Source organism: Balaenoptera physalus, assembly GCF_965194825.1.
Source record: "Balaenoptera physalus genome assembly, chromosome: 16".
In the NCBI taxonomy this organism is placed as follows: domain Eukaryota; kingdom Metazoa; phylum Chordata; class Mammalia; order Artiodactyla; family Balaenopteridae; genus Balaenoptera; species Balaenoptera physalus.
Genome location: NC_138898.1, coordinates 83,083,072 through 83,108,754, shown reverse-complemented (window position 1 = coordinate 83,108,754; position 25,683 = coordinate 83,083,072). Strand labels below are relative to the sequence as shown.

The window sequence follows — 25,683 nt, the reverse complement described above, 5'->3', positions numbered from 1 at the left end:
CATCCAGCAGGCTTGGGTCTAGGGGCTCCCCGAAGGGAAACCGAGGTCCCTAATTGGCTCTTCTACACCCCCTAGGTTGCCGCATCAGAGCACGCATTCCACCTAAGCCGCAGCTTTGTGTTTATGCGTCTTGGCCAAGTGGCGCGGAGCAGAGTGTTGTCACTCCAGGAAGAATGAATGAAAGGAGGAGCTGAGCGGGGCGGGGCGCCGCCGAGGGCGCGGGGCGGAGCCGCGCAGGGCAGTTCGGCCGCTCGCCCGCGCCCCGCCCCGCCCCCGTGCCGCAGCTCCGAGGCCCCGCCCCGGCCCGCCTCTCCGTTTGCTCCCAAGGCCGCCGCGGCGCGGAGCCGGTGCCGGAGCCGGTGTCTGAGAGGCGGCGGCGGTGCCGCCGCGAGCCCCGAGCCCCGAGCCCATCCCGGCCCGGCCCGCGCTCTCCGCCCCCGCCTCCCGGGCCAGCGGCGGCGGCGGCGACTGCGGGCGAGCGTGCGGGGCCCGGGCCGCCCCCAGCCCCAGCCCCGCCGGGCCCCGCCCCCCGCCGAGTGCATGAGGTTGACGCTACTTTGTTGCACCTGGAGGGAAGAACGTATGGGAGAGGAAGGTGCGCGGGGTGCGGGTCGGCGGGGCGCCGACCCAGGGGCCGGGCGGGTGGGGGCGCCGCGCTCGGGGAGACGGGGAAGCGGGGGGCACGGGTGGGGGCCGGGCCTGGCCGCCGCGGAGGCTGGGTCTGCCGCGAGGCCGCGCCCCTGTGTCCTCCGGGATGAGCTCGTCCTTCCGAAGCCCCGCAGGCCCCTCCCTGAAAAGCTCCCACCCTGTTTCCCCCTCCTCGGCCCCGGTGGGCTGCCCTCCCGCAGTCGGAGGGCCCCTCCTCCCTTTCATCCCCGCCTTCTCCCGTCCCCCGACAGACGACCACCCAGGAGGAATCCCAGGCACAGCCCTTCCAGCCCTGGCCTCCATCCGCGTGCTGTGTCCACCCGGGGCTCGCCCTAGGCCACCCCTTATCCCGTCTCTAACTGGCCTTGGAAGAAAGAGTCGCTGGGAAAGCCTCAGCCCTGACTCGCAGCCCAGCGTTTGGCCGGCTCCGTGACCTTGAGCCAGGTGCTGCCTGCTGGGCCTCAGTTTCCCCGTTTGTACAGTTGAGGGCCGCATAGTTGGCCCGTGGTGCTGGTGGTTGGGAGCTTGGGGGCAGGATGGACAGAGCAGAGATGCGCCTCTGGGGAACCTTTGGATGTATTCTGGGGCCCCCACCCCCTCTCCCTGCACCAAACCCAGTGCTTGCCATCAGTCTTGGCTGGGAAGATGACTCTCATCCTAGCCTCCTCTTCTGCCCCTTCCCCCTACTGGGGCCCAAGGCTTGGGTTTGCAGGACAGTTAGGGTTATGAAGACCCCAAGATTCCCTCCCTGGGATCTCCTTTCCTGGGTTTCCTCATCTGAGCCATCTCATAGGTCCACCAGGTTCAACAAAAGTCCTATTATGCCAGCTTCTCCAGCCCTGCGCTCCCCTGGGGCTACTGCCAACCCTCCCCCTTGAAGGCCCACTTGGAGCAGGGGCCCACCTTACGGTAGCTCCTAGGTCCCTGGGTCCTCATGGAGGGGCAGACTGTGGCCTTGGAGCCTGGCTGGTGACCCAGCAAGCCTTACCTTCTCCAGGGCTCAGTCTCCCCATCTGTACAATGGGAAGGGGCAGGCTGGGAGATCTTCCAGGGCCCACCCAGCTCCAAGGGTGTCAGGCCCCAAGGATGACTAAGCATGCCTAGTGGCCGGCTTGAAGAGGTGTCAGGCCTCCCTGGAGCAGGTGTCTGGGAGCCCAGCCCTACGGCCCTGGCCCCTTGTTAGGCCACGGCATAGCCAAGCCTTCCAGGGGGCTTCAGTACAGGACGCACCAACCTAGCCCTGTCCAGTCCCTGCCCTTTGAAGGGATTGGGCAGGCAGGAGAGGAAGGGGGGCTGTGACAAGAATGTCAGCCACTGCCTTATTTCTAAATCGTGCTGCTTTCTTTCTCCGCATTTACCGTGCCAGACCCTTAGTTGAAGGATGCCATTGCTGGGGGTTGGCGGACATCTGCTCCTCCTCCTCAGTTTACAGAGAGAGAAACTGAGGCCCAGAGGAGCTTGGTAGTTCAGCTGTGGTCTCAGCAAGACTCTCAGACCTGCATTCTCTCTCCTGCTCTGTACAGTGACTGCTCAGCCTGGGCGCTGCGTGTGTACGGGAGGATTTGTGGAGGTGCATGTGGAGTTGGGGCAGGGCAGGCCAGGCCAGGCCAGGCCAGGCCAGGCCAGGCCTGCAGCAAACTGCATCTCCTGAGAATGGTTCCTAACGCCCTTTTCACCCCTGCAGGAAGCGAGTTGCCCGTGTGTGCAAGCTGCGGCCAGAGGATCTATGATGGCCAGTACCTCCAGGCCCTGAATGCTGACTGGCACTCAGACTGCTTCAGGTAGGGCACGCTGGCCTGAGCTCGGATGCCCTAAGCAAGGCCTGCCAGAGACGTGGCGATTCCTCCTGGTGCCATCTCTGGTTGTGACTTCCAGCAAGTCCTTGGCTTCAGTTTCCCCATCTGTAAAATGAAGCATTTGGACTAGAAGATCCCTGGAGGCCTTTCTTTTTTGTCATTCTAGACAGAAAAGGAGAGAAAAGGCGAGACTTGCGTTTATGCTCGTAATACCAAGGCCTGTTGGCACCTTGGTGGGGGAGGAGTGGAGGGCAGTGCGCCCCTGCCTTCTGGGTGCTGGTGCTCCAGAGAGAGGCCTTGGGAGGAGCTGGGCCTCCTTTGGGCCCCGGGCTAGTTTGGAAGATGCATATCCAGTAAGACCAGTCCCTTCCCTCCGGACACCAACTCCCAAGTGTAGGAGAGTAGGATCAGAGCTGTGGTGGAGCACATGGGGACCCAGAGGTGGCCCAGCAATCCAGGAGCACCATCCTGAGAAGCAGGGGCAGGGGGTAGCCTTAAATAGCTCTGTAGGGCCAGAGCTGGGGACGTGAGATTTCCCACATGGAGAAGTGTGGTAGGAAGCAATTCCAGACAGAGAGCCCAGCAGGTGCAAAGGGTAGAATGGTGACGGGGCCTGGCCCAGTCAGTGAACAACAGAGTTCAGGCAGGAAAGCACCAAAAAGGAGGGAAGGTAAAGTGGCGAGGCCCAGCTGGGGTCAGGGCATCAACCACCGGCCGAAGGGGTTTAATTTAGGCAGTGGGAGGCTCCGACAAGGATTTTTTTTTCTTTTATAAAAATAATGTCTAACATTTTCTACAATTTAGGAAGGGCCAGGCACTGTTTTAAGGACTTTTTATGGTTGGATGTGTGTTGTCTCCATGAATTGGAACACAGAGGTTAATTCTCTTGACCAAAGATACACAGCCAGTGAGCGAAATGAACACACAGCACCCACACTGGCTGGGGAGCCCAGAAGAGAGGCGGGCTCCGTGTCCTGGGGTTCCCAATCAGGTGTTCAGAAGGAGGCCTTCAGGGAGGAAAGGGCCTCTGAACAGGCAGAGACAGGGAGGTGGGACAGTGCAAACCGTTGAAGGCCTGGGATCAGCTCATCTGGTTGGAACAGAGCGAGTCGAGGGACATGATGAGGAGGCAAAGTTAGGATCGATTCAGTGAAGGGCCCTGAGTGCCAAGATAAGGAGCTTCTGAGGGCAGTAGGGAGCCAGCAGAGAGTGTCAGAAAGCAGGGGAGGGATGTGGGCAGAAGTGCTATTGAAAAATGCCATCCCAGTGGGCAGATGGTGGTAACATGGCAGGGAAGGGACTGTCAATAGTTCGGGGCTCTGTGCTCATAAGACCTGACATAGGACACTGATTAAGAGAGGAGAGAGTTTCAGATCTAGAAGGGACGATATTTGGCAAGGATTAGTCATATTAGCCACTATTCATTGGTGACTCTTGTAATGTCATTTCATTAAACCTTCACCATAACCGTAGGAGGTGCCATTATTTGCTCGATTTCCACGTGAGAAATGGAGGCTCGGAGAAATCAAGTAACTTGCTGAAAGTTGCAACAGCCAGAGCTGGGACTCGAACCTATGTCTGTCTCACTCCAAGTCACTGCAGAGCTGAAGAAGTCAGGGGCTGTGGGGTGGAGCAGGGGGCTGGTGAGTGGCAGGGGCAGAATCTACAGCGGTCTGGTTTTTCACCCCGGGTGCAGAGGAGGCCAGTGGTCTGTTGGCCCTGGTGGAGCTGGGGGCCAGGTTGGTGAGGAGTTGTGCCCTGTCCTTGTTGAGGTGGAGGTGCAGTAGGCTAGCCAGGGTGGCAGTGCCCTCGCGAGAGCTGGCCGAGGTGATCTGGGACCGGTCAGAGGTGGGACGGCCAGAGAGAACAGCCCACTCAGTGCTGGGGGATGGGATTTGAGAAGAGGCCGAGAGAAATCCAGGGAAGAACTCTGGGGGCCCCGGTGCATGGGGTGGGGAGGGAGGTAGAGCCTTGGGAGACATGGGGGAGGGCCAGGCGTGCAGCCACAGAAGCCACAGAAGGGCAGCAGTGGGACAGGATGCGTGGAGCCTAGCTTTGGGAGGGTCCCTGCCCTGTTAACCAGCAGAGGGCTGAGGCCCCAGGAGGGGGCGGTAGGGAGGGGGCACGTTGGGTTTGGCCCTGGTGCGGTGGGGACACAGGGAAGGCTCCCACAGTGAGGGAGGGCCCACAGGCAGTAAGAGCCATGGCTTCCACCTGGTTCCACGACTTACACAGTGTTTCTGGCCCTGCGGCGTGTGGTTCTCCCAACAGCCCCCAAATCTGGTTGAGGCCAACAGTGTCCTCACTCCCATGACAGTCAGGAAAGCAGCTCAGAGAGGAGTCGCTGCTTGCTGGGCCCCTGGAAGCATCTCAGTGCCGTGAAGCGGGGCTGCTACCCGCCCCTGGGCTCCGAGAGCCTTGCAGCGGGAGAGTTGCTGTGGGCCCACAGAATGCCTCTGGCATTAGCACTAGGTGTCATTGTCACGGCAGAGCCAGCCCCTTTCTCTGTTCCAGCCTCCTGGAAGGTCGTGGCCAGGCCCAGGAGGGTCCAGGCTTCCCTTTTCCCAGCTGCTGCCTCTGGGAGGTCCCTTCCCAGAAGCCTGCAGCGCAGGAGCCCTGGGGCTGCCGTAACTTGGGTAACATCTCCCTGGAGGCTGGTTGGGCTGACCCTGGATGAGGAGGGCTGAGTGCACAGCTGGCACTGGGGACTGGAGCCTGGGCTGGGATGCCCCCCTCTTTGGGGGACTTTCAGGCAAGGAGGATGGACTGTCCGTGGAAGTCAAGCTCTGTTCCCTCGGGGGCAGCACCAGAAGCAGCAGCTGCTCCCTGTCCCCAGAGAGTCTCCAGTGCCTTTGTCACAGCAGAGGCCGGGGGGCACGGAGGGTGCCTTTCTCGGGTGTGCAGGGCTGAGGACACGGTGCCGGCCAAGCTTCTCCGCCCGCACCAGAGCCCAGGCAGTAGGCCCTTCAGCTGCTTCCTGTTGTGAGCTAAGACCAAGTCCTCTTGCACCCACATCACTGCATCCTCCTCCCCTGCCGTGTGGCCACGCTGGCCCCTCCCTCTGCAGCCTCCAATCCTGAGTGCCTGGAGTAGGATGGGGAAGCAGCCTGTCCGGCCCACCCCTGCACTCCCCGTAGGCCTCTGGGGCCCCCCTGCGATAGGTAGCAGCAAAGGATGCTGGCCTCGAACCTGAGAAGATGCCGCTTCCTCCGACGGGCTAAGTAAGTGGAAAGCCCCCTCCCCACCTGTCCCAGGCCTCGGGCAGGGCCCCTGGTGTGAGGGCTGGGGCTGGAGGCCACGGTGGGACAGACCCACCTGAGGCCGGGCAGTGGGGCAGGAGAACTGAAACTCCTTGGTCTCTGTTGGCCGCCTGTCGAGGGGAAGCAGGCCACCGCTGAGGCTCCTGGCCCTTCTGGTACAGGTCTCCCTTGAGGCTGGTCCCCCAGCTGCTCTTTTTCACCCTTGGTGTCCAGGGATGTGGCTCTGGGTAGAGGGCACCCCTGGGAGGGAAGGACCTGTCGCTGTAGGGGTTGCCACTGCTTCCCAGCCCGGCCTGTTCATGCCCCCTTCCAGCCCCACAGTGCCCTTCTCTCCTGCCCAAGCCTGGCTCTGCCTTCGCCTGCTCTGGGAGAGGGTTACACTGTACCTGGTATTACTCTCTTGACACCCTTTGTAGGGGCAGGGGCATTGGGGGGCACCCCAAGAGCCAGGCATGTCCTGCCCCACCTGCCTCCTCTGGCTCCTGGCCAGATGCGGGCCTGAGGGGTGAGGGGATGCACAGGGTCAGGGGCTCCTGCGTGCCTTCCTTCGGCAGAGGTCCACTGAGGCTCCAGGCACCAGCCACCAAACCACTATGTGAGCCTGGGCTAGATCCCCTATCTGAGATGGAGGCTGAGCCAGGGCACCCTGGAGCAGTTCTGAGGACGCTGGGGGTGGGAACTGCTCCTGGTTGAGTGCACAGAGTGAGCCAGTCTGGCAGGAAGCACTTCTGTTCTCTTCGGGGACCAGCGTTTGTAGGTGCCTGGCCTGGGACCTCAGGGAGCCGGCAGGTTAATGGCAGAGGCTGGGGGTGCAGGCTGCATGGGGGGCCATGGGCGCATCTGAGCAGGCTTCAGGGAAGTGGTTATCAGGGAGCTGACTGCACTCACAGAGCTTGAGTGAAGCAACGTGGGGTCTTCCAGGGCTGCTACAGTGATGAATGTTTGTGCGTGGGAAGGACTAGGAGTTTGCAGGCAGAAGAGCATTCTCTCCCCTGGAGGAAGGCGGCCGCTCCAGAGCCCCGACTGACCCGCCCACAGAGGTGGGGAAGGGGGCCACTTCCTGCGGCCTGGGGCTGTGGGGGAGACTCCTGCGGTGACACTCCTGTGACACGCTTCGTGTCTGGTGGCTCTGGTCAGCGGAAGGGCGAAGTGAATCACCGATCCACACAGGGAGTGGGGAATCTCCCCAAGGTCACCATGCGCTGCCTGCGCCCCGCCTCTTTGCGGAGCCTGCTCTCCTGCGCCCCTTCCTGCTAGGTTAGAGCCCCCTGGGGGCTGCGCTGGGGACCTCCCCGTCCCCGGGTGTCCGCCCTCCTGGCTCGGTGCCTTCCTTGCCTTGTCGCCCGCCCCGTGGTAAGATGCCCACCCACTGCAGTCGCAGCGATTGTGGGGGCAGGAAGGGCTGCGGGGGCAACAGATGACGTCATGGCTCCCGTCCAGCCGCTGCTTCCGCTGCAGCCTCCCGCATCCCAGCGCTGCCTCCAGAGGCTTTCCCTCCCCAGTCTCCACCCCATTGAGAGAGCTCATCAGACCCCGCCTTCCTGGCTTCAAAACCCGGGCATTTTGTGTTCCTCTGCCCGCCCCCTGCCCAAAGCCCCAAGCTGTGGTCCTCAGCCCCTCCCCTCAGGCTACCAGACAATGGGGAACTGGCTGGATCCTCTTAAAGGGACAGTGTCCCAGCAGCACTCTTGCTGCTGTGCGCTCCCTCCTCCCCCTCCCTCCTCCCCTCCTCCCTCCTCCCCTCCTCCCCCTCCCTCCTCCCCCTTCCCCCTCCTCCCTCCTCCCCCTCCTCCTCCCCCCTCCCCCTCCCCAGTTCCCTAGTTCAGGAGCAGTCAGTGAGTGCAGTGAGTGAGTGCTGCCCTGTGCAGGCTACGGTAGAGCGGAGGCTTTCCCGGCTGCCTGGAGCACAGTGCTCTCTGACCCAGCCCCAGTCTTTCCTGCCCTCCTGTCTCCTGGTTTGTTCCCCTACTGAGCCATGAGCTCTGGGCCTGGGCCCTCCTATCCCTATGTGACCTTGGTACATCACCCGGAGCACCCAAACAGCAACAGAGCTGGACGGGTCCCCTAGCCGTTCTCTGCGCAGTGTGTACTGCAGCCCAGACATACCTATGCATGCCAGGACCCTGGGTCAGGCTCTGCAGAACCCAGTGGGGCTCGTGCCCGGGGCGGAGGGGGGTGTCGGTCACTGGGGGTCCCACATTTTTGCATTTGCTTATTACCCTGGCTTAGCTGAGCTGCTGGTCCCCACCCGACCAGGACGCTTGAGGGGAAAGACGTCAGGCATGTAGGTCTAGCTCCTGGCCTGGGGGGTGGCACCTAGAAAGAAGCCTGTACATCATTTCTCCCCATCTGCCCTTCAGGGGCCCCACCAGCCATGCCTTCCTGCTACCTATGCTGAACCCCGTTCTTGTGACTGGCAGCACCCGTGGGGCTGGCTGGAGCCTAGGAAACCGGGAGATCCCCTCTCTTAACTGACTGACTGGTCTATACTGAGCTGAACTCCTGCCTTGTATCTTGGTGGAACTGGGTGTATCTTCATGGGGCCTATGGTGCCCATCTCTGTGACCTTGGGCAGGGAAGACCCTCTGAAGTTCATCTGCCTCATCTCTAAAATGAGGATAGCCATGCCTGCCTCATGGTGGCCTGTGAGGATTAGTAAATTTATTAAGCAAGAAAATGGGAAGGTGCCAGCACTTAGTAGGTCTTCACAGCGCCGAAAGGTCACCACCATCTACATCAGCGCCAGAGCTGCCTCCACTTTGCTGGGGGTGGGGGGAGGGGGAGGGAGAGGAAGCAGACTAGACTGGAAGAGTGGGGCTCACAGTTTGTTCCAGCCCCGCCCCCCCCGCCCCAACCTGAGTCCTGGGCTCCCAGGTTCCAGCCCTCCCTGGGCCTGACTGGTGGGTGACTGAGAGTAACTTGCCCGCCCTCGCTGGCCATCTTCCTTGCACGACAAGGGACAGGGGGCTCAGATGAGGAGCACCTCTCAGCCCAGGTCTAGCAAGTGGGCCAGACACCCTGGGTGCAGAACCGCTGAGGGTGGTTGTTCAGGCTGCACATAGTACCAAGGCTCCTGGCTGAGGGACCACGGCAGAGGGGGCGGGGGTGGGCGCTGAATCCATCCCCGGCTCCACTTGCCAAGCCCGGTGCCCCAGCACAGGCTGCTTCCGTCCAGAGGGCGCACCTTTGTCTAGCGCTGCCTGTAGACCGGAAGGGCCCAGGTGTGCGGGAGGGGTGGGCCCCTCTGAGCCCCAGCTCCCCTTCCACCCAGGTGTTGCGAATGCAGTGCCTCCCTTTCACACCAGTACTACGAGAAGGATGGGCAGCTCTTCTGCCAGAAGGACTACTGGGCCCGCTATGGCGAGTCTTGCCACGGGTGTTCAGAGCACATCACCAAGGGGCTGGTCATGGTAAGCGCCCCTCCCCCACGCACACACCTCACCTCACCTGCGTGTGTGTGTGTGTGTGTGCGTGTGCGCGCGCGCGCGTGTGTGTTTTCACAGGTTTCCCTGCTCCGGATCTCTCTCCCATCACCTCTCTTGTTCTTCTTTTCACTAGTTCTCTGATTCCTCTGTGCCTCCTGAGCCTGTTTCTCTGTCTGTATCCCTCAGCCCCCTATTACGGAGGCAACTCTGTCTGCCCCGAAGTTGGTTTGGGGCTGCCCTTCTGAGAGGAGGCCGAGGGGAGGAGCTATGGGGGCTGAAGGGGCTGCTGAGGTGGCTCGTCCTCGCCCCCCCCAACTCCCCTTCCAGGTGGCCGGGGAGCTGAAATACCACCCCGAATGCTTCATCTGCCTCACGTGTGGGACCTTCATCGGCGACGGAGACACCTACACTCTGGTGGAGCACTCCAAGCTGTACTGGTGAGTGCCCCGCCCCTCCCTGCGCCTGGCGTGCCCACCCGTGTCACACGTGTCCCACGCCGGGGCCCTTCCCCTTTCCATGTGGGGGGGCGGTCATAGTGACAGTGTAGAAACCACTGGGAAATAAGACACAGCAATCAGATGGAGAAAGCCTCAGACATCAGCTTTCTTTTCTCTTCTTTTTTTTTTTTTTTAATATTTATCTAATATTTTGGCTGCGTCAGGTCTTAGTTGCGGCACGCGGGATCTTTTGTTGTGGCGCGCGGGCTTCTCTCTAGTTGTGGCGCACGGGCTCTCTAGTTGCGGCGCGCAGGCTCAGTAGTTGCAGTGCACGGGCTTAGTTGCCCTGCGGCATGTGGGATCTTAGTTCCCCGACCAGGGATTGAACCCACATCCCCTGCCTTGGAAGGCTTATTCTCAACCACTGGACCACCAGGGAAGTCCCACAGACATCAGCTTTCTTACTGACATCACTGCTGTGCAGTTCTGGCACCAACCCTCAGAGTTAGCACCAACCCTGTGAGCTCAGGACCTGTCCCCAGCAAGACCGCCCTGACTTCAGACACCAGCCACAAGTTTGGGGGTCCCCAGGCCGCTCGCATTTCTGACCGATTGGCTGCAAAGTCAGAGATTCCCACAACTCTCTCAGCTTTGATACTTCGCTCAATGACTCAGAGCTCAAGAGAGCACTATACTCACAATTATAGTTTTTTACTAAAGGCTACAAATCAGGACCAGCCAGATGAAGAGACACAAAGGGCGAGGTCCGGGAGGGTCTCGAATGCACAGCTTCCATGCATTCCACCCGTGGAATCAAGACGTGTGACCCGTCCTCCCTGGCATCACCAGAGTTTTTATTGGGGTTTCATTATGTAGCATAATTGATTGAATCACTGGGCACGGGATTGAACTCAGTCTCCTCGAGGTCAGGCTGGGTCAGAGCCGCAGCCCTCTCATCACGTGGTCAGTCTTTCTGGTGACCAGCACCACCCTCCCCGCTGCCTGAGTCATCTCATTAACATTAGCTCAAGTGTGGCTTGAAGGGCTCAAGAAAAAGGAAGATACTCCTGTTCCAAGGATTTAGAGCCTCTTTCCCAGGAGCCAGGGACAAAGACCAGACAAATTCTTTATTATGGCAACACTGATAAAGCTGGATTTGAGGGCAGCATGACTTTTGAGGATCCCAAATGGACTCTTAATGACTTCCTGCTGAACTGGATTTATCCCCAGGCCTCATCTTGGCCAGCTGACGGAGCATAGACAACCCAGAATGAGCCCCGGAGAGGGGCAAGGCTGGGCTGAGCATGCCCAGTTCCTGCTCCCAGCCCATCAGGCAGCCAAGATCTTCCTCTTCCCTTGGGGAGCAGTAAGGGGAGGGTGGGAGGAGAAGAGAGCCCGGGGCTGAGGGATCGGGGTGGGGGTGATGCCGGTGACTGCCCTGACGCGCTTTTCTTCCCGCTCTTTGGGTCCCCACCGCCTGTGGCTCTTGCAGCGGACACTGCTACTACCAGACTGTGGTGACCCCCGTCATTGAGCAGATCCTGCCTGATTCCCCCAGCTCCCACCTGCCCCACACAGTCACCCTCGTATCCATCCCAGCCTCAGCTCATGGCAAACGTGGCCTCTCGGTCTCCATCGACCCCCCTCACGGCCCGCCAGGCTGCAGCACAGAGCACTCCCACACCGTCCGCGTCCAGGGGTGAGTGGCTGGCCTGCTGAGACTGCAGCTGGTGCAGCTGTGGGCACGGATGCTCTAGGTGGGTGGCCGACTCTGGGGCAGGGGGGCCCTGAGAATGGGTGAGCACATGGGCCCAGATGGAACCCAGCTCTGACAACCTGGTATACCAGATGCCTGGTCCAATCATTCCTCCAAAAAAACAGAACAAATGTTAGATAAAATATTTTAAATGTTTTCTTTAATCCCTGCATGACCCAACAAGAAAGAGAAGTAACCAGGTCAGGAATAAGTGAAGGAAGGAGCCCAGGGGTGTCAGCAGAGCACGGAAGGCAGCCATGCCTTAAGGGCAAATCTAAATTGGGTGAATTAAGCTTCAGTTTTCGAGTCTTCTCATGGCTGAGCCTCTCAAAGACCTGACTTGCTCAAGGAAAGTGAGTCTAATAAGAGAACGCCTCCCCACCCCATAAAGCTGCAACCCCCAAAGGGCTCTCAGGGTGAGGAAGAACAAGAAATAAACCATACCATCCACCAGCGCCCCCCCGCCGCCCCGGGCAACCAACTCCCAGAACTAGAAAATAAACTGTTTTGAACCTAAATGGAAGGGGAGAAGGAATCTCCCCTGAGAATTCATACACTTGGATTTGCCAACCAAGTTCACATGCCTGGGTGGTTCAGAAAACCTCCAGGCAAAATTGTAAAAGTTTAAAGTACTTCTTCTCCACTAGGGGTAATGTCCCTAGGCTCTGACAGAATCAGATGCAGATCCTTTCTGGAGGAACCCACCTCCAGGCTTCACAGAATTTCTCGAGATAAGCGTCCCAAGGAAGGTGAGCGGTTCAGTCAAAAATCACAGAGAACAAGGCACTGTGAGCAAGAACCAGCAGAAACAACAGGTGGCAGAAGCAGACCTACAAAACCTGCAGATAGTGGGATTATCAGAAACAATATAAAATAATTATGCTCCATCTGTTTTAATAAATAAGAGATCCTTGGAAAAAGTGAGTAAAGAGCAAATGAATTTGGAAAAGAACCAAATAGAACCCCTAGAAGTGAAAGATGGGTTTAGCAGTAGAGGAGGGTTTTAAACAGCTGAAGAGAGAAGCAGAAACACAACAAGGTGAAAATAGGGAAAGAGAGGTTAAGACGTACGGAGGACAGAGTGAGCAGATCTAATCATCCATCTAGAATCACAGGAGAAGAGAGAATGAGAGAGAGGCAGTATGTGAAGATACGATGGCTGAGAACTTCCCAGAGCTGATAAAAGATACCAATCCACAGACTCAAACCCAGTAAATCCCAAACAGGAAAACTAAAAAGAAATTCACCCATGGATTACCCCACCTGGTGAAACTACTACACCAAAGGCAAAAGAAAAGACTTTAAAAGTAGCCATAGGGAGGACTTCCCTGGTGGCTCAGTGGTTAAGAATCCACCTGCCAATGTAGGGGACATGGGTTCGAGCCCCGGTCTGGGAGGATCCCACATGCCGAGGAGCAACTAAATCTGTGTGCCACAACTACTGAGCCTGTGCTGTAGAGCCCACGAGCCACAACTACTGAGCCCGTGTGCCACAACTACTGAAGCTCTTGCGCCTAGAGCGCATGCTCCACAACAAGAGACGCCACTGCAGTGAGAAGCCTGCGCACTGCAACGAAGAGTAGCCCCGACTCACCGCAGTAGAGAGAAAGCCTGCGCGCAGCAGCAACGAAGACCCAACGCAGCCAAAAATAAATAAATAAATTTATTTTAAAAAAAAATTTCCTGCAAAAAAAGAACAGGCTGACAGCTGATTTCTCAACAGAAACAATGAAAGCCAGAAATAGTGAAATGATATATTCAATGCACTCAGCAAACAAGAACCATAAACCTAGAATTCTATACTTGATGAAAATATCCTTCAAGTATGAAGGTGAAATAAAAATATGTTAAGGCAGACAAAATGGGATTTGATACTAGCAGATCATCCCTAAAGAAAATTCTAAAGGTTGTAGAAAAGGTCCGAGATGTAAGAAGAAATGAAGGTTAAGGGGCTGACGCAGTTGATAACATGCTGTGAGACGTTGAGCAAGTTCCCTTGTCCTCTCGGGGCTTTGGGGTCTCTGTCTGAACGACGAGGAAGTCAGATACCTTGGAGCCTTCTAAGATTTCTCCTGGGCCTTCTTGGACCCTTGAGAAATAGTTTTAAACGTTCCCCATGTCTGGGTGTGGGAGCCACGTGCCAGCTTTCTTTGGATTCAGTGAACGTTTCTCACATACCTGCCAGGTACCAGGCCCCATGCCTAAGCACTGGTGAGAAGTGAAGATGGTACTGGGGGAGGAGGAGGAGGCTGGGCTTGACTCCGCATCTCCACCCCCAACTTGAGCATCAGCCAGGCCAGCAGCTGCCTTCCATACACAAGTGAGCAGACAGATCGGTGAGAGAGATGGGGAAACTCCCAGACCACCTGGCCCCTGACAGCCAGGCAGAATTTTAGGAGTAGAGGGTTCATGGCACCTCCTCCCTGCCTCCCTCACTGGGTGAGCATTCTTTCCTGCTTCTTTTCCCCCCTTTGGCCATGCCGTGCAGCTTGTGGCATCTTAGTTCCCCGACCAGGGATCGAACCCGGGCCACAGCAGTGAAAGCACCAAGTCCTAACCACTGGACCACCAGGGAATTCCCTAAGGAATATATTTTTAAGGCTATATCCATAAGAAGTCTTTATGCATGAAAATATATTCACTATTTTTTAACTTTTTTAATCCTGAAAATTTCAAATTTACAGAAAAATTACTAAAATAATAAGTATATTGAATACCTATACACCTTTTACCTAAGTTCACCAATTTTAACTTTCTGCCACACTTGAGGTATGTGTGTCTCTCCCTCTGTGTATATATTTGTGTGTATATACATATATATACTTATTTGTATATACACACACGTACCTGTACATATTGCTGTTTTTTACTAAATCATTTGAGTGGAGGTTGTAGGCACCATTGACCCATCCTCCCCCCACATACTTCAGACCTTCTCCTAAAAACAAGGGCATTCCCTTACATAATTATCCATTGTATCTTGTAGTGTAATTATGATATTTAGGAAATTTAACATTGATACTTTTATTCAGTATACAATCCACATTCAAATTTGCCAGTTGTTTCAACACTGTCCTTTATGGCAGTTTCCCCCTTGATCCAAGATCCAATCCAGGATCACACATTGCATTGAATCCTCATGTCTCTTCAATCTCTTTTAATCTGTGCCAGTTCCTCAACTTTTCATTGTCCTTTATGACCTTGACATTTGTGAAGAGTGCAAGTCAGTTAAGGAGCATGCCCCTCCATTTGGGTTTGACGGAGGGTTCCTCTTCCTTAGGTTTAAGTCATGCATTTTAACCAGGTAACTGATGCTGTGTCCTTCTCTGTGCATCTTACTGGTAGACACAGGATGCCAGTGAAGTGCTCCCTTTCTTGGGGATGTCAACTTCGATTATTTGGTTAAAGTGCAGTCCACTGTCTCTGCTGTAAAGGATTTTTTTCCCCTTGGCAGTGTAACCAGTTTGAGTCATCTGTGAGATATGAGTCTGTAAATATCCTGTTCCCAACAGCCTTTCACTGACTGTAGCATCCACAGATAATTCTGTGATGGCTACAAAATGGTGATTTTCTAACTGTGTTCTTCCTGCTGTATTTATTACCTGACTTCCCTGTGTAAGGAAGCACTTCTCCCCCATGTGAGAATATACTTTCGATAACTGAAAAATTGCTAGCAATCTGTTTTTCTTAAAGCTCTCAGTCTCCTTTCTGTCCTGCCCACCCTCCCCCAGCCCTTCCCCATCTCAGGGCAGAGACAAAGTGACCATTCTTGGAAAGCTTTTATGAAGACAAAATGACAATCAGATAGTTAACACCAAGGAGTTAAAAGAAGCAAGTAAATTTGGCAAGTTGGCCATTCTGTGAGTTAGTTTATGGCCAAATGATCCAGGGCACCAGCCCCATCTCCACCCTGCAGCTGTGGCTCAGCCCAGGCTGCTCGCTCCTTCCCGCCGATCCCAGAGGAGTGGGAGCCTTAGCTTCATCTTGCAGGGCAAGTTTGGGGGTCAGGTAGGAAGCAGTGGGTCCAGACCCTCTTAGGACTCTTTGACACTTGTCTGCCCCACACGTACCAGCCAGGTAGAAGGAGAGGTCTGTCCTCCATGGCAGAGACAACGCTCTGTTGAACAGGAGCCCCCGAGCATCTAGTACAGGGGGGCAAATACCTGGGGGGCATGCCACTTTTCTCCAGTTTCACACCCACGGCAAGCATTGTAATTAGTATAGAACTCTTCCCACCAAACCAGAATTCGGTGTTCCCGCCAGTTGCCACCTGCCGATCACACAAGATAGAATGGTTTGCCCCCAACGCTCCTGATCTGATCCCCTTGGCCTTGGTTTCCTAGCGGGGTGAGCAGGGGTCTGACCACCGCTCTGTGCCCACAGAGTGGACCCGGGCTGCATGAGCCCGGATGTGAAGAATTCCATCCACGTTGGAGACCGGATCCTGGAAATCAATGGCACGCCCATCCGGAATGTGCCCTTGGACGAGGTATGGGTCCTGGGTCTGCGGTTGGAGGTGCTGCTCCCCTGAGAGCTGGGAGACTCACCTGTCCACACTCCTGCTCTCCCCAGATTGATCTGCTGATCCAGGAAACCAGCCGCCTGCTCCAGCTGACTCTTGAGCATGACCCCCATGACACACTGAGCCACGGGCTGGGGCCTGAGTCCAGCCCCCTGGTCTCCCCGGTTCACACTCCCAGCGGGGAGGCGGGCAGCTCCGGCCGGCAGAAGCCTGTCCTGTAAGTCAGCCCTGCACCTTGATGTACTGTATCTTGGTACTTTCACTGACGCTGGGCCTCAGGGGGGATGGGACCTGGTCCCTACCCTCTGGTAGCTCACAGTCTGATGGGGGAGTCAGCCCTGCAAAAAGACGGAGGCCGGCAAGGGGTGCAGGGGGCTAGAAAGAGGAAGGAGAATGCGAAGGGGCAAACGGGGAAAGCAGCACCCCCAGCTGGGGATGACAGAGCGCTTCCAGGGTGGGCCAGCGCCCTGGCTTCGAGGAGCAGCTGGCCAGCAGCTCAGGATGCTGGGGCATCGGATGTGTTGGGGAGTGGTGGGCTCTGAGGCAGAAGCTCGTGGATGGCGTTTTTGGGCTTTGCCCATCCCGGGGCGCCACCGAAGGGTGTTGCAGCACAGTGATGTGTTTCACAGAGACCACTCTGGTCCCCTTTGCGGGGAGGTGCCCAGGACCAGAGACAGCTGGGGGACTGTTGTGGTGGTCCAGGCCAGAGGGGCCAAGTGCCCTGTACCCTCTTAAAGGGAGGTGGGGGGGGCTGCCCCAGGAAGAAGCCCAGAGGCAGCCTGGTCCTCGTGCCACTCACTGCGGGGGTCTGCTCAGGACTCCTGGTCAAGGCTTTGAGGGGGACACGTGGGATGACAGCCTTTACGCTAAGAAACAGTGATATTGAAGGCATGTGTTTCCTCCTCCCCTGCATTTGTCTGGAGCTCAGGCCACCCTGCAAGGCCACCTGTGGGCACCCTGGGCAGGTAGTCTGCCTCTGCACTCCAAGGCCTGGGACTCAAATGCTGGGAGACAAAGCGTCTGATCCAGGGTCACCAGGCAGAGAAGGCCAAGGGCAAACATTCCTACCTTAACAGGAAGTCCAAGCCAGACAGGGCACTGGGTACTGGCATCAGGATGGGGCAAGAGCCTTATGACTGTCCCAGGAGAGCTGTCCTGTGCCGCCCTTTCTGGCTGTACAGGTGACTGTACATAGACTGGCATCGATGGGGCATGGCAGGCAGGGGGAAGGGGGCAGGGCCAAGACCTGGCCTCCCCCCAAGGGGGCCTCGTCCAGGTGCCCACCTGGTGGCAGCAGGCACTGGGTGTGTCCCCCCAGGAGGAGCTGCAGCATCGACAGGTCCCCGGGCGCCGGCTCGCTGGGCTCCCCGGCCTCCCAGCACAAGGACCTGGGTCGCTCCGAGTCCCTCCGTGTGGTCTGCCGGCCGCACCGCATCTTCCGGCCTTCGGACCTCATCCACGGGGAGGTGCTGGGCAAGGGCTGCTTCGGCCAGGCCATCAAGGTACAGGGCACGCCAGGCAGGGATGGGGCCGTGGGTGGGAGCAGGGGGGCAGTCTGTGTGTGACCCGTTGGTCCTCCACCCTCCTCCCGCCAGTGTCCCCAGGAAGCCCCAGTGGAAGGGTATCTGGCTTCCAGACTTGCTGGCCAGAGCTCTCCTCCACCAGGGCCTCCCTGAGCTAGGTAGGGGGAGGGGACTTATTATAGATAGACCGCGAGGAGGAGGTTGTCCGAAAGTGGCTCCTCGGGGTGGGGGATGGGAGGGCAGCCCGGACTGACCCTGAAGGCTCCCTCCCCCAGGCCCCCTTACTGAGCCCAGTGCCAGCCCCCTCCTGGCCTCTGGGCTTCTCACCGCCTTCACACTCTCCCCCAGCAAGACACGAGCCCTTCCCTGGCTCTGATGTCACCTGGCTATGACCAGACTGGAAGGTTCAGAGTTATACAAAAGGCATCAGCCAGGTTGCCCACGTGTGCAGACAGGCCCCAGCCCCTGTCCCTGGTCAGAATCTCTGGTAGAGCTACCATCTGACTTCCAGGAGACAGCCCAGCAGAGCAGAGGAAAGAGAGCTGGCCTCTGGGTCAGGCGGTCCTGGACCCAAGCCCTGGCCACCCCCCTTCCTGCCACCTGGGTGACCGTGGGCCCTGGTAGGAAACCTTCTTGAGCCTCAGTTTCCTCACCTGTAAAGGACTTAAGTCCCACCCCCTCGGGGGCTGGGAGCATCCCATGAAAAGTCTGCGAAGAGCTTGAAGCCGTCTGTCCATCTGCCTGGGGTGGGGATGGGCCTCCTACAGGGCGGGCCTAGAGCAGAGCATGTGCCTGTGCTGAGTCTCAACCCCTGGGCGTCCCCATGCAGGTGACACACCGGGAGACAGGCGAGGTGATGGTGATGAAGGAGCTGATCCGCTTCGATGAGGAGACCCAGCGGACGTTCCTCAAGGAGGTGGGTGAGGGGCCTGCTGCGCCCTCTGCACCAGACTCCTAGGACCTGCCCCACCCTTCGCCATTGAGAGGCGGTGGGTGGCAAAGGGCTCCGGGAGGATGTGACGCCCAAGCCCACGTTGGAAGAAGAGAAACTATCTGCCAGGAGGGCGAGAGGGGCAAGGACGTCCCTGGGGGTGGGAGCAGCCCAAGCAAAGAGCACGGCAGCCGGCAGGTGTGACCCCGGGGGCTTGAAGGCTTCTCCATCTTTGGCACTGTCGTGGTGGCCTCTGGTGGGAAACGGGGAGAAGGAGACAGGGGCCCAGCCTGTTTGCACCCCACCAGGTGAAGGTCATGCGATGCCTGGAGCACCCCCACGTGCTCAAGTTCATCGGGGTGCTCTACAAGGACAAGAGGCTCAATTTCATCACCGAGTACATCAAGGGTGGCACGCTCCGGGGCCTCATCAAGGGCATGGTGAGTGCCGGGCAGAGCCCCCGCCTGAGACCCGTCCCAGCCGCTCCTGCCCTAGGACCCTGGGCCCCGCGGCTCCCCTGTGGGTCCCAGTCTCCTCCCAGGCTCTTCACTGGGGATCGGCCTCTGGTCTCAAAGGCCCTCCAGACCCTGATTCTGAATCGAATAAGGGAGCAACTGACTCCATCTAAGGTGGGGGGGAAGCTGGGGCCCAGAGAAGGGTGGCAGCTTCGCTGAGGGGACGCACAGGCTGTCAGGTTAACCCCGCGCACCTGCCATAGGTTACCTCTCCCAGAGGGTCTTTGTTTTGCTTCTAAGCAAAACCAAGTCACTTTTTGTCATGATGTATAAAATTCAGAACTTGCTGTAGGAGCTTGGATGAAATTACCGATCCTCCTCTAAAAAAGAAGCGTTTGGAGGGGAGCTTCCAGCTCTCCCGGGATGCTGACGGTGCCCAGGGATCCGACGTTCACCCACCCCTGCATCACCCTCAGACCCGGAGACCCTGTTCCCTTCCCTCGCCGCTGAGTCCTCAGTCCCTCAGGTTGGATTACCTGCTGTCACCAGAGTGTGGTCCCTGTGGGCTCCGGACAGGTGTAACTTCTCAGAGGGATTCTGTGGTCCAGTGCAACTTAGAAATGCTGGGCTGCACCAGTGCAGGCTTCCTGGCTGCACCTGGATCTTTAATACGCTCTGATGTCCTTGCTCTCCCACTTGAGGTCTCTAAGGAGATGGGGGGAGAGAATGGGGTGTTTCCCCAAATGATTTGAGCCCAGAGCCCTGCTCTCCAGAGTGACTCACCGCAGCTCTCTGCAGGCGACCTCGCCAGGCCCGTCTCTGCTGGTCCATGAAAGCAGGTTCAGGTTTTTTAAAAACTCGAAAAACTGGGATTTTGTAGAAGAGAGAGTTTTTGTTCTCAGAGGAGGTGGGTCAGGAACTATAGAAGAGTATCTCCCACCCCGTCACTGTTTGGAACCAGTTCTGTTAGAAAATTGTTTTGAATTATTCACCCACACCCCTTAGAGGGGACAGTTGTGAGGGACTTCCCTGGCAGTCCAGTGGTTAGGACTCAGCACTCCCACTGCCGGGGCCGCAGGTTCAATCCCTGGTTGGGGAACTAAGATCCCACAAGCCACGTGGCAAAAAAAAAAAAAAGAAGGGACAGTTGTGGGTGTAGAAGAGAGTTGGGGGTGCGTCATCGGACCCTACAGGACACTCGCCCCTTCCTGTCTCTCTCTCACCCAATGTCCTGCAACTGTGGCCCCGTTGGCTCAGCCTGGTCATTCTCCCCACCTCCAGGACAGCCAGTACCCGTGGAGTCAGAGGGTGAGCTTTGCCAAGGACATCGCTTCGGGGATGGTGAGTAGGCTCTGCCGGGGGGCGTGTGGGCTGGGTGATCCGGCCCCACTTAAAATAGCATTCTCTCGGGACTTCCCTGGCGGTCCAGTGGTTAAGACTCCGCGCTTCCACTGCGGGGGGGCGCGGGTTCCATCCCTGGTCGGGGAAGTGAGATCCCACAGGCCACGCGGTGCGGCAAAAAACGAAAAGCAAAACACATTCTCCAGCGCTCACCTAAACTTCACAAGGAGTTTAGAAATGGAAGCCACAGGAAGCTTTGAGAGAGGACAGAGGGGATCCAGTGGGAAGGGGGAAGGTGGGAGCCTTGGGGCGACCAGGGCGGGGCTGGGGGCCCTCAGCACGGCTGCCCCCTGACCCCCGTGCCCCCCACCCTCAGGCCTACCTCCACTCCATGAACATCATCCACCGGGACCTGAACTCCCACAACTGCCTGGTTCGTGAGGTGAGCGGCCGGGCCGGGAGGGGGCAGCGGGAGCCCCGCCCACCACCCCACTAGACATGTGGGGGCGGGGGGTCTGCTGTGAGCGTGGCCTTCGCAGAGAGCGGCCCACAGGGTGGCCGCAGCCTACACCAGGCTGCACCAGGGGCTGCGGGCCCGGAGGAGGGCCCGGGTGTGTGGACTGGGGTGGTCAGGGCAGGCTTCCTGAAAGAAGCTTTGGGGGTGGGGTGTACTTCAGCGGGGGAAAAGTGGGCCCAGGGAGCCCGGCGTCTAAGGGGCAGTGATGGAGGGACCACAGGCTGTCCCCAGAAGGCCGAGGAGGGAGTGGGCAGGTGGTGCCAGGGGCGTGTCTCAGTGTGGCTCTGCTTCCGGGTCACCCAGAACAAGAACGTGGTGGTGGCCGACTTCGGGCTGGCACGGCTCATGGTGGACGAGAAGACGCAGCCCGAGGGCCTGCGTAGCCTCAAGAAGCCAGACCGGAAGAAGCGTTACACGGTGGTGGGCAACCCCTACTGGATGGCGCCCGAGATGATCCACGGTGAGTCGGCAGCCCCGCCTGGCACATCCCCCAGGGCCCCGCGGTCCCAGACGGAGCTGCAGGAGGCGGAGGTCCCGCCCTCCCCCTCTTTGAGTCCTGTCGTTGGTTTCCTTGTGCTGCTGCAACCAGTCATCACACACTTGGCTTAAAAAAACACAAATTAGGGCTTCCCTGGTGGCGTAGTGGTTGGGAATCCGCCTGCCAATGCAGGGGACATGGGTTCGAGCCCTGGTCCAGGAAGATCCCACATGCCGCGGAGCAACTAAGCCCGTGCGCCACAACTGCTGAGCCCGTGAGCCACAGCTACGGAACCCCACGCGCCTATAGAGCCCATGCTCCGCAGCAAGAGAAGCCACCGTAAATGAGAAGCCCGCGCACTGTAACGAAGAGTAGCCCCCGCTCGCCGCAACTAGAGAAAGCCTGTGCGCAGCAACAAAGACCCAGTGCAGGGCTTCCCTGGTGGCGCAGTGGTTGAGAGTCTGCCTGCCAATGCAGGGGACACGGGTTCGAGCCCTGGTCTGGGAGGATCCCACATGCCGCGGAACAACTAGGCCCGTGAGCCACAATTGCTGAGCCTGCGCGTCTGGAGCCTGTGCTCCGCAACAAGAGAGGCCGCGACAGTGAGAGGCCCGCGCACCCCGATGAAGAGTGGACCCCACTTGCCGCAGCTGGAGGAAGCCCTCGCACAGAAACTGAGACCCAGCACAGCCAAAAATAAATAAATAAATAAATTTTTTTTAAAAAGCAAGGAACATGACTTTAAAAAAAAAAAAAAAAGACCCAGTGCAGCCAAAAATAAAATAAATAAGTAAATAAATTTATTTTAAAAAACCCACAAATTATCCTGTAGTTCTGGAGGTCAGGAGTCCAGTATCAGGCTCACTGAGCTGAAGTCTGGTGTCAGCAGGGCTGCATTCCTTCTGGAGGCTCAAGGGGAGAGGATCTGTTTCCTTTCCTTTTCCAGTTTCTAGAGGCTGCCTCATTCCCTGGCTCCTGGTCCCTCCTCCAGCAAGGCCAGCAACGTAGCCTCTTCTCTCTGACATCTGTGTCCATTGTCACAACTCCTTCCCTGACCCTGACCCTGACCCTGACCCTCCACCCTCTTTCATAAAGACCTTTGTGATCCCATAGGGCTCAGCTGAATAATCCAAGATAATCTCATCTCGAGATCCCTAACTGAGTCACACCTGCAAAGTCCCATATAAGGCAGCGTGTTCACAGGGTCCAGGAATTAGGACGGGGACATCTCCGGGGCCATCATCCAGCCTCCCACAGATCCCCTTTCTCCCACTCCATTTCTTTTTTTTTCAGGCCTGTTACATAGTGGTCCCATGTGTGCCCAGACTGGGGCTTATAAAGCCTCTCCACAGGCAGGGGACATGCAAACACAGGGTCAGGGCCGCAGAGCCAGGGTCATCTCAACGCCAGCTCTGACCAAAGTTAACATAACCCAGCCCCCAATAACTTAACCTGTAAATTGGGGTTAATAGTCCCTATCTTTAAGGAGTAGTGTGAGAATTAGATAAGGTTTGTAAGCTAGTCAGAATTCAATAAATGAGAGTGGCTGTCCTGATTATTTTTAACATCGTTAGAGAGAGGGTATTGTTTCCATTTTACAGCTGAGGCAACTGAGGCTCAGAGAGTCTTTATCAGTCCCTGAGGCTGCTGTAACAAATTACCACAAACTGGGTGGCTTAACAACAGACACTTATTCTCTTGTAGTTCTGGAAGCCAGAAGTCTGAAATCCAGTAGAGCCATGCTCCCTCTGGGGATTTTAAGGGAGAATCCATTCCTTGCTACTTGGTTCTGATCCTGGCGTTCCTGGACTTGTGGCCACATCAGTCCAATCTCTGCCTCTGTCTTCATGTGACTGCCTCCTCCTCTGTGTCTTTTCCTTTTCAGTCTCTCTTATAAGGACAATTGTGATGGCATTTAGGGCCTTTCCGGATAATCCAGGACTGTCTCATCTCAGGATCTTTAACTTAATCGTAACTTCAAAGACCCTTTTTCCAATAACATTCACAGGTTCCAGGGGTCTGACACAGTTATCTTTCGGGGTCACCACAAGGTCCATGACCTGCCCGGAGTCACATAGGTGGTTAGTGACCGAGCTGGGCCTGGAACCCCTTGCCCAGGGCTTTCACCTTTACCCATCCACCGCCCCCCAGCAGGTTGGCTCAGACTGGGTGGGCTCGGATAGGGTCAGAGCCTAAGGCCTGATCCTACAGAGGTTTCTAGCATCTGCCTCCTGTCCTGACCTGCTGGCCAGGGCATCCCCCCAGTGGGCGGGTCCCTGGCCCGGCACCCTCACCAGCTGGCATCCCTGGCCCCGTGCACCTGCTGACAGTGGTCTCTTCATCCAGGCCGCAGCTACGATGAGAAGGTGGATGTGTTTTCCTTTGGAATCGTCCTGTGTGAGGTAGGTCCCGGGTGGGCTCATGCTCCCAGGCTGCAGGCTGAAGTCTGCAGGGGCCCCAGGCCAGGGAGGCTCTGGGAACGGGGCTACCCACAGCAACCGGCATCCCCGGGGGGTGTGGTGGTCCAGGGAGCGCCAGGCCCGGTGTGACCTGCCCTCGAACCCGCCTGGGCGATGCCCAGTCCCAGGGGCCCCGGGTAACGGCTGGGCTTCGTGCTGGACAGATCATCGGGCGGGTGAAAGCTGACCCAGACTACCTGCCGCGCACCATGGATTTTGGCCTCAACGTGCGAGGCTTCCTGGACCGCTACTGCCCCCCAAACTGCCCCCCAAGCTTCTTCCCCATTACTGTGCGCTGCTGCGATCTGGACCCCGAGAAGAGGTGAGTGGGGTGGGGGCTTAGGGTGGGGTGGTCCCCAGCAGAGCCCGAACCCACCGTCCCCCCGCCTGTCTCCCCAGGCCCTCTTTCGTGAAGCTGGAGCAGTGGCTGGAGACCCTCCACATGCACTTGGCCGGCCACCTGCCACTGGGCTCACAGCTGGAGCAGCTAGACAGGGGCTTCTGGGAGACCTACCGGCGCGGCGAGAGTGGACTGCCTGCCCACCCCGAGGTCCCCGACTGAGACCGGCCCGCCCAGCTGCCCCTGTCCCCGACTCGGGAGAATCCACCCTGCACCAGATTCCTCTGTATGCGGTGGCCGGGTGTGGCACCCTCAGTGGGGCAGCGGACGCCCAGACCCCTCCCCAGCGCCAGGCCCTAACTTGCCTTCTACCCTGTGGGCCGTGGCCCCTGCCCTTTCTCTGCCCCCGGCCCCAGAGCTGGTCTGGCTGCACAGACACCGTCACCTCGCCCTGCCTTACCTCTGTCTTGGTGGGGCCGCCCCCTCACGCTTCTCCTTGCATGAGCTGGAGGACCCGAGTGAGCTGTACCCCCTCCCATACCCGGTACCCTATCCCACACCCGCTGCCCCGGCTGTCCTGTGCACACTCTGCCCGTCTGCAGCTCCTCCAAGGCTGGGCCAGAGGACAGACAGCCTCAGACCGTGGCTCGTCACATGTATTCCCAGGAGCCAAACAGGGAGTCTGGGGCCCATCACCCCCCCAGGGGGTGTCTAGGTAGCGTCAGGTATTGATAATTATCCAAACCCCCAAAGCAGAGAGAGGTCGTCTCCTATGGAGGGGAAGTCCCCGTGGCTGGGCAACAGCCCTCCCTCGCTTTGGGTCTTTTTGTTTCTTTATTGAAGCCACTTTAGTGAGAAGCAGGTACCAGGCCTCAGGGTGAAGGGAGGGTCCCTGGAGGGAGAGGGGAGCCGTGGTCCCAGGGCCAGAGCTGCTGGGAGGAGCGGCAGAAGGAGGCTGGGCAGAGTGGACGAGGCCGTGTCCACCAGCATCCCAGCCCCCTGAAGTTCATCTCAGCACCCCTCCCGGGCCTCTCCCCGAGAGTCCCTGCCAGTGACCAGAGCAGCCCCTGCCCTTCCCCAAGCCCCTCTGTCCTCTGGGTTCTTTCTGTGTAATCTATTTTTTAAGAAGAGTTTGTATTATTTTTTCATACGGCTGCAGCAGCAGCAGCTGCTGGGGGCTTGGGGTTTTATTTTTTTGGCGGGCGGGGGTGGGGGGGCCATTTTGTCACTTTGCCTCAGTTGAGCATCTAGGAAGTATTAAGACTGTGAAGCCTTCTCAGTGCACTTTGAACCTGGAAAGCAATTGAAACAGGCCCATGGAACTATGACTCAGGGAGGTGGGACACAGTCACCTCCATCCAGGAATCACGACGTCTAAGGAACAAAACCCAGACTCAGAATAATAAAATAAATTCTGTACTCCCCACCAGATCCCGCTTTGTGACGTGTGTCTGGGGGCCCTGAGGACACAGGAGGAGAGAGGAACTTTTTGGATTAGAAGCCGTGTGGGAAGACAGGAATGGAGGTGTGGGAATGGAGGTGTGGACGGAGGGCATAGAGGGCGGGAATGGAGGTGGTGGCCCAGCTGGGACAAGTGAGGACTTTTCCAGAGCTGGGTTTGGGGGTGGGGGAAGGATTGGGGAAGAGTGAGAGAGACTAGGGAATGGATTGCTCTTATTTCATGCTTGCTTTTTTTCTAAAATGTAAAGGGTCCAATCAGGAAAACAGAAACCACCCTAGTTATTTCAAATACAGGTCATTTAATCCAGGGAATTGTTTATACAGGTGGCGAAAA

General features: G+C 57.7%; 1 protein-coding gene across 3 annotated transcripts; it reads left to right on the top strand.

Annotated features, from left to right (window-relative positions):
* Positions 1–326: 326 nt before the first annotated feature.
* On the top strand, positions 327–25,319 carry LIMK1 (LIM domain kinase 1). Of its 3 annotated transcripts, none has more exons than XM_082432339.1 (16): positions 327–595; positions 2,333–2,429; positions 8,976–9,114; positions 9,457–9,566; positions 11,059–11,265; positions 15,706–15,811; positions 15,895–16,061; positions 17,163–17,346; positions 18,197–18,283; positions 18,607–18,738; positions 20,035–20,094; positions 20,471–20,536; positions 20,915–21,071; positions 23,436–23,491; positions 23,713–23,870; positions 23,948–25,319. In XM_082432339.1, the coding sequence occupies exons 1-16, from the start codon at positions 541–543 to the stop codon at positions 24,108–24,110; spliced, it is 1,944 nt and encodes a 647-aa protein (XP_082288465.1). In that variant the 5' UTR covers positions 327–540; the 3' UTR covers positions 24,111–25,319. The 3 variants fall into 3 exon arrangements, with proteins under 3 accessions (XP_082288465.1, XP_082288467.1, XP_082288466.1); XM_082432340.1 differs by having other exon boundaries at positions 553–595; positions 11,078–11,265; XM_082432341.1 differs by lacking the exons at positions 23,436–23,491; positions 23,713–23,870; positions 23,948–25,319 and adding an exon at positions 21,567–21,802.
* Positions 25,320–25,683: the final 364 nt, after the last annotated feature.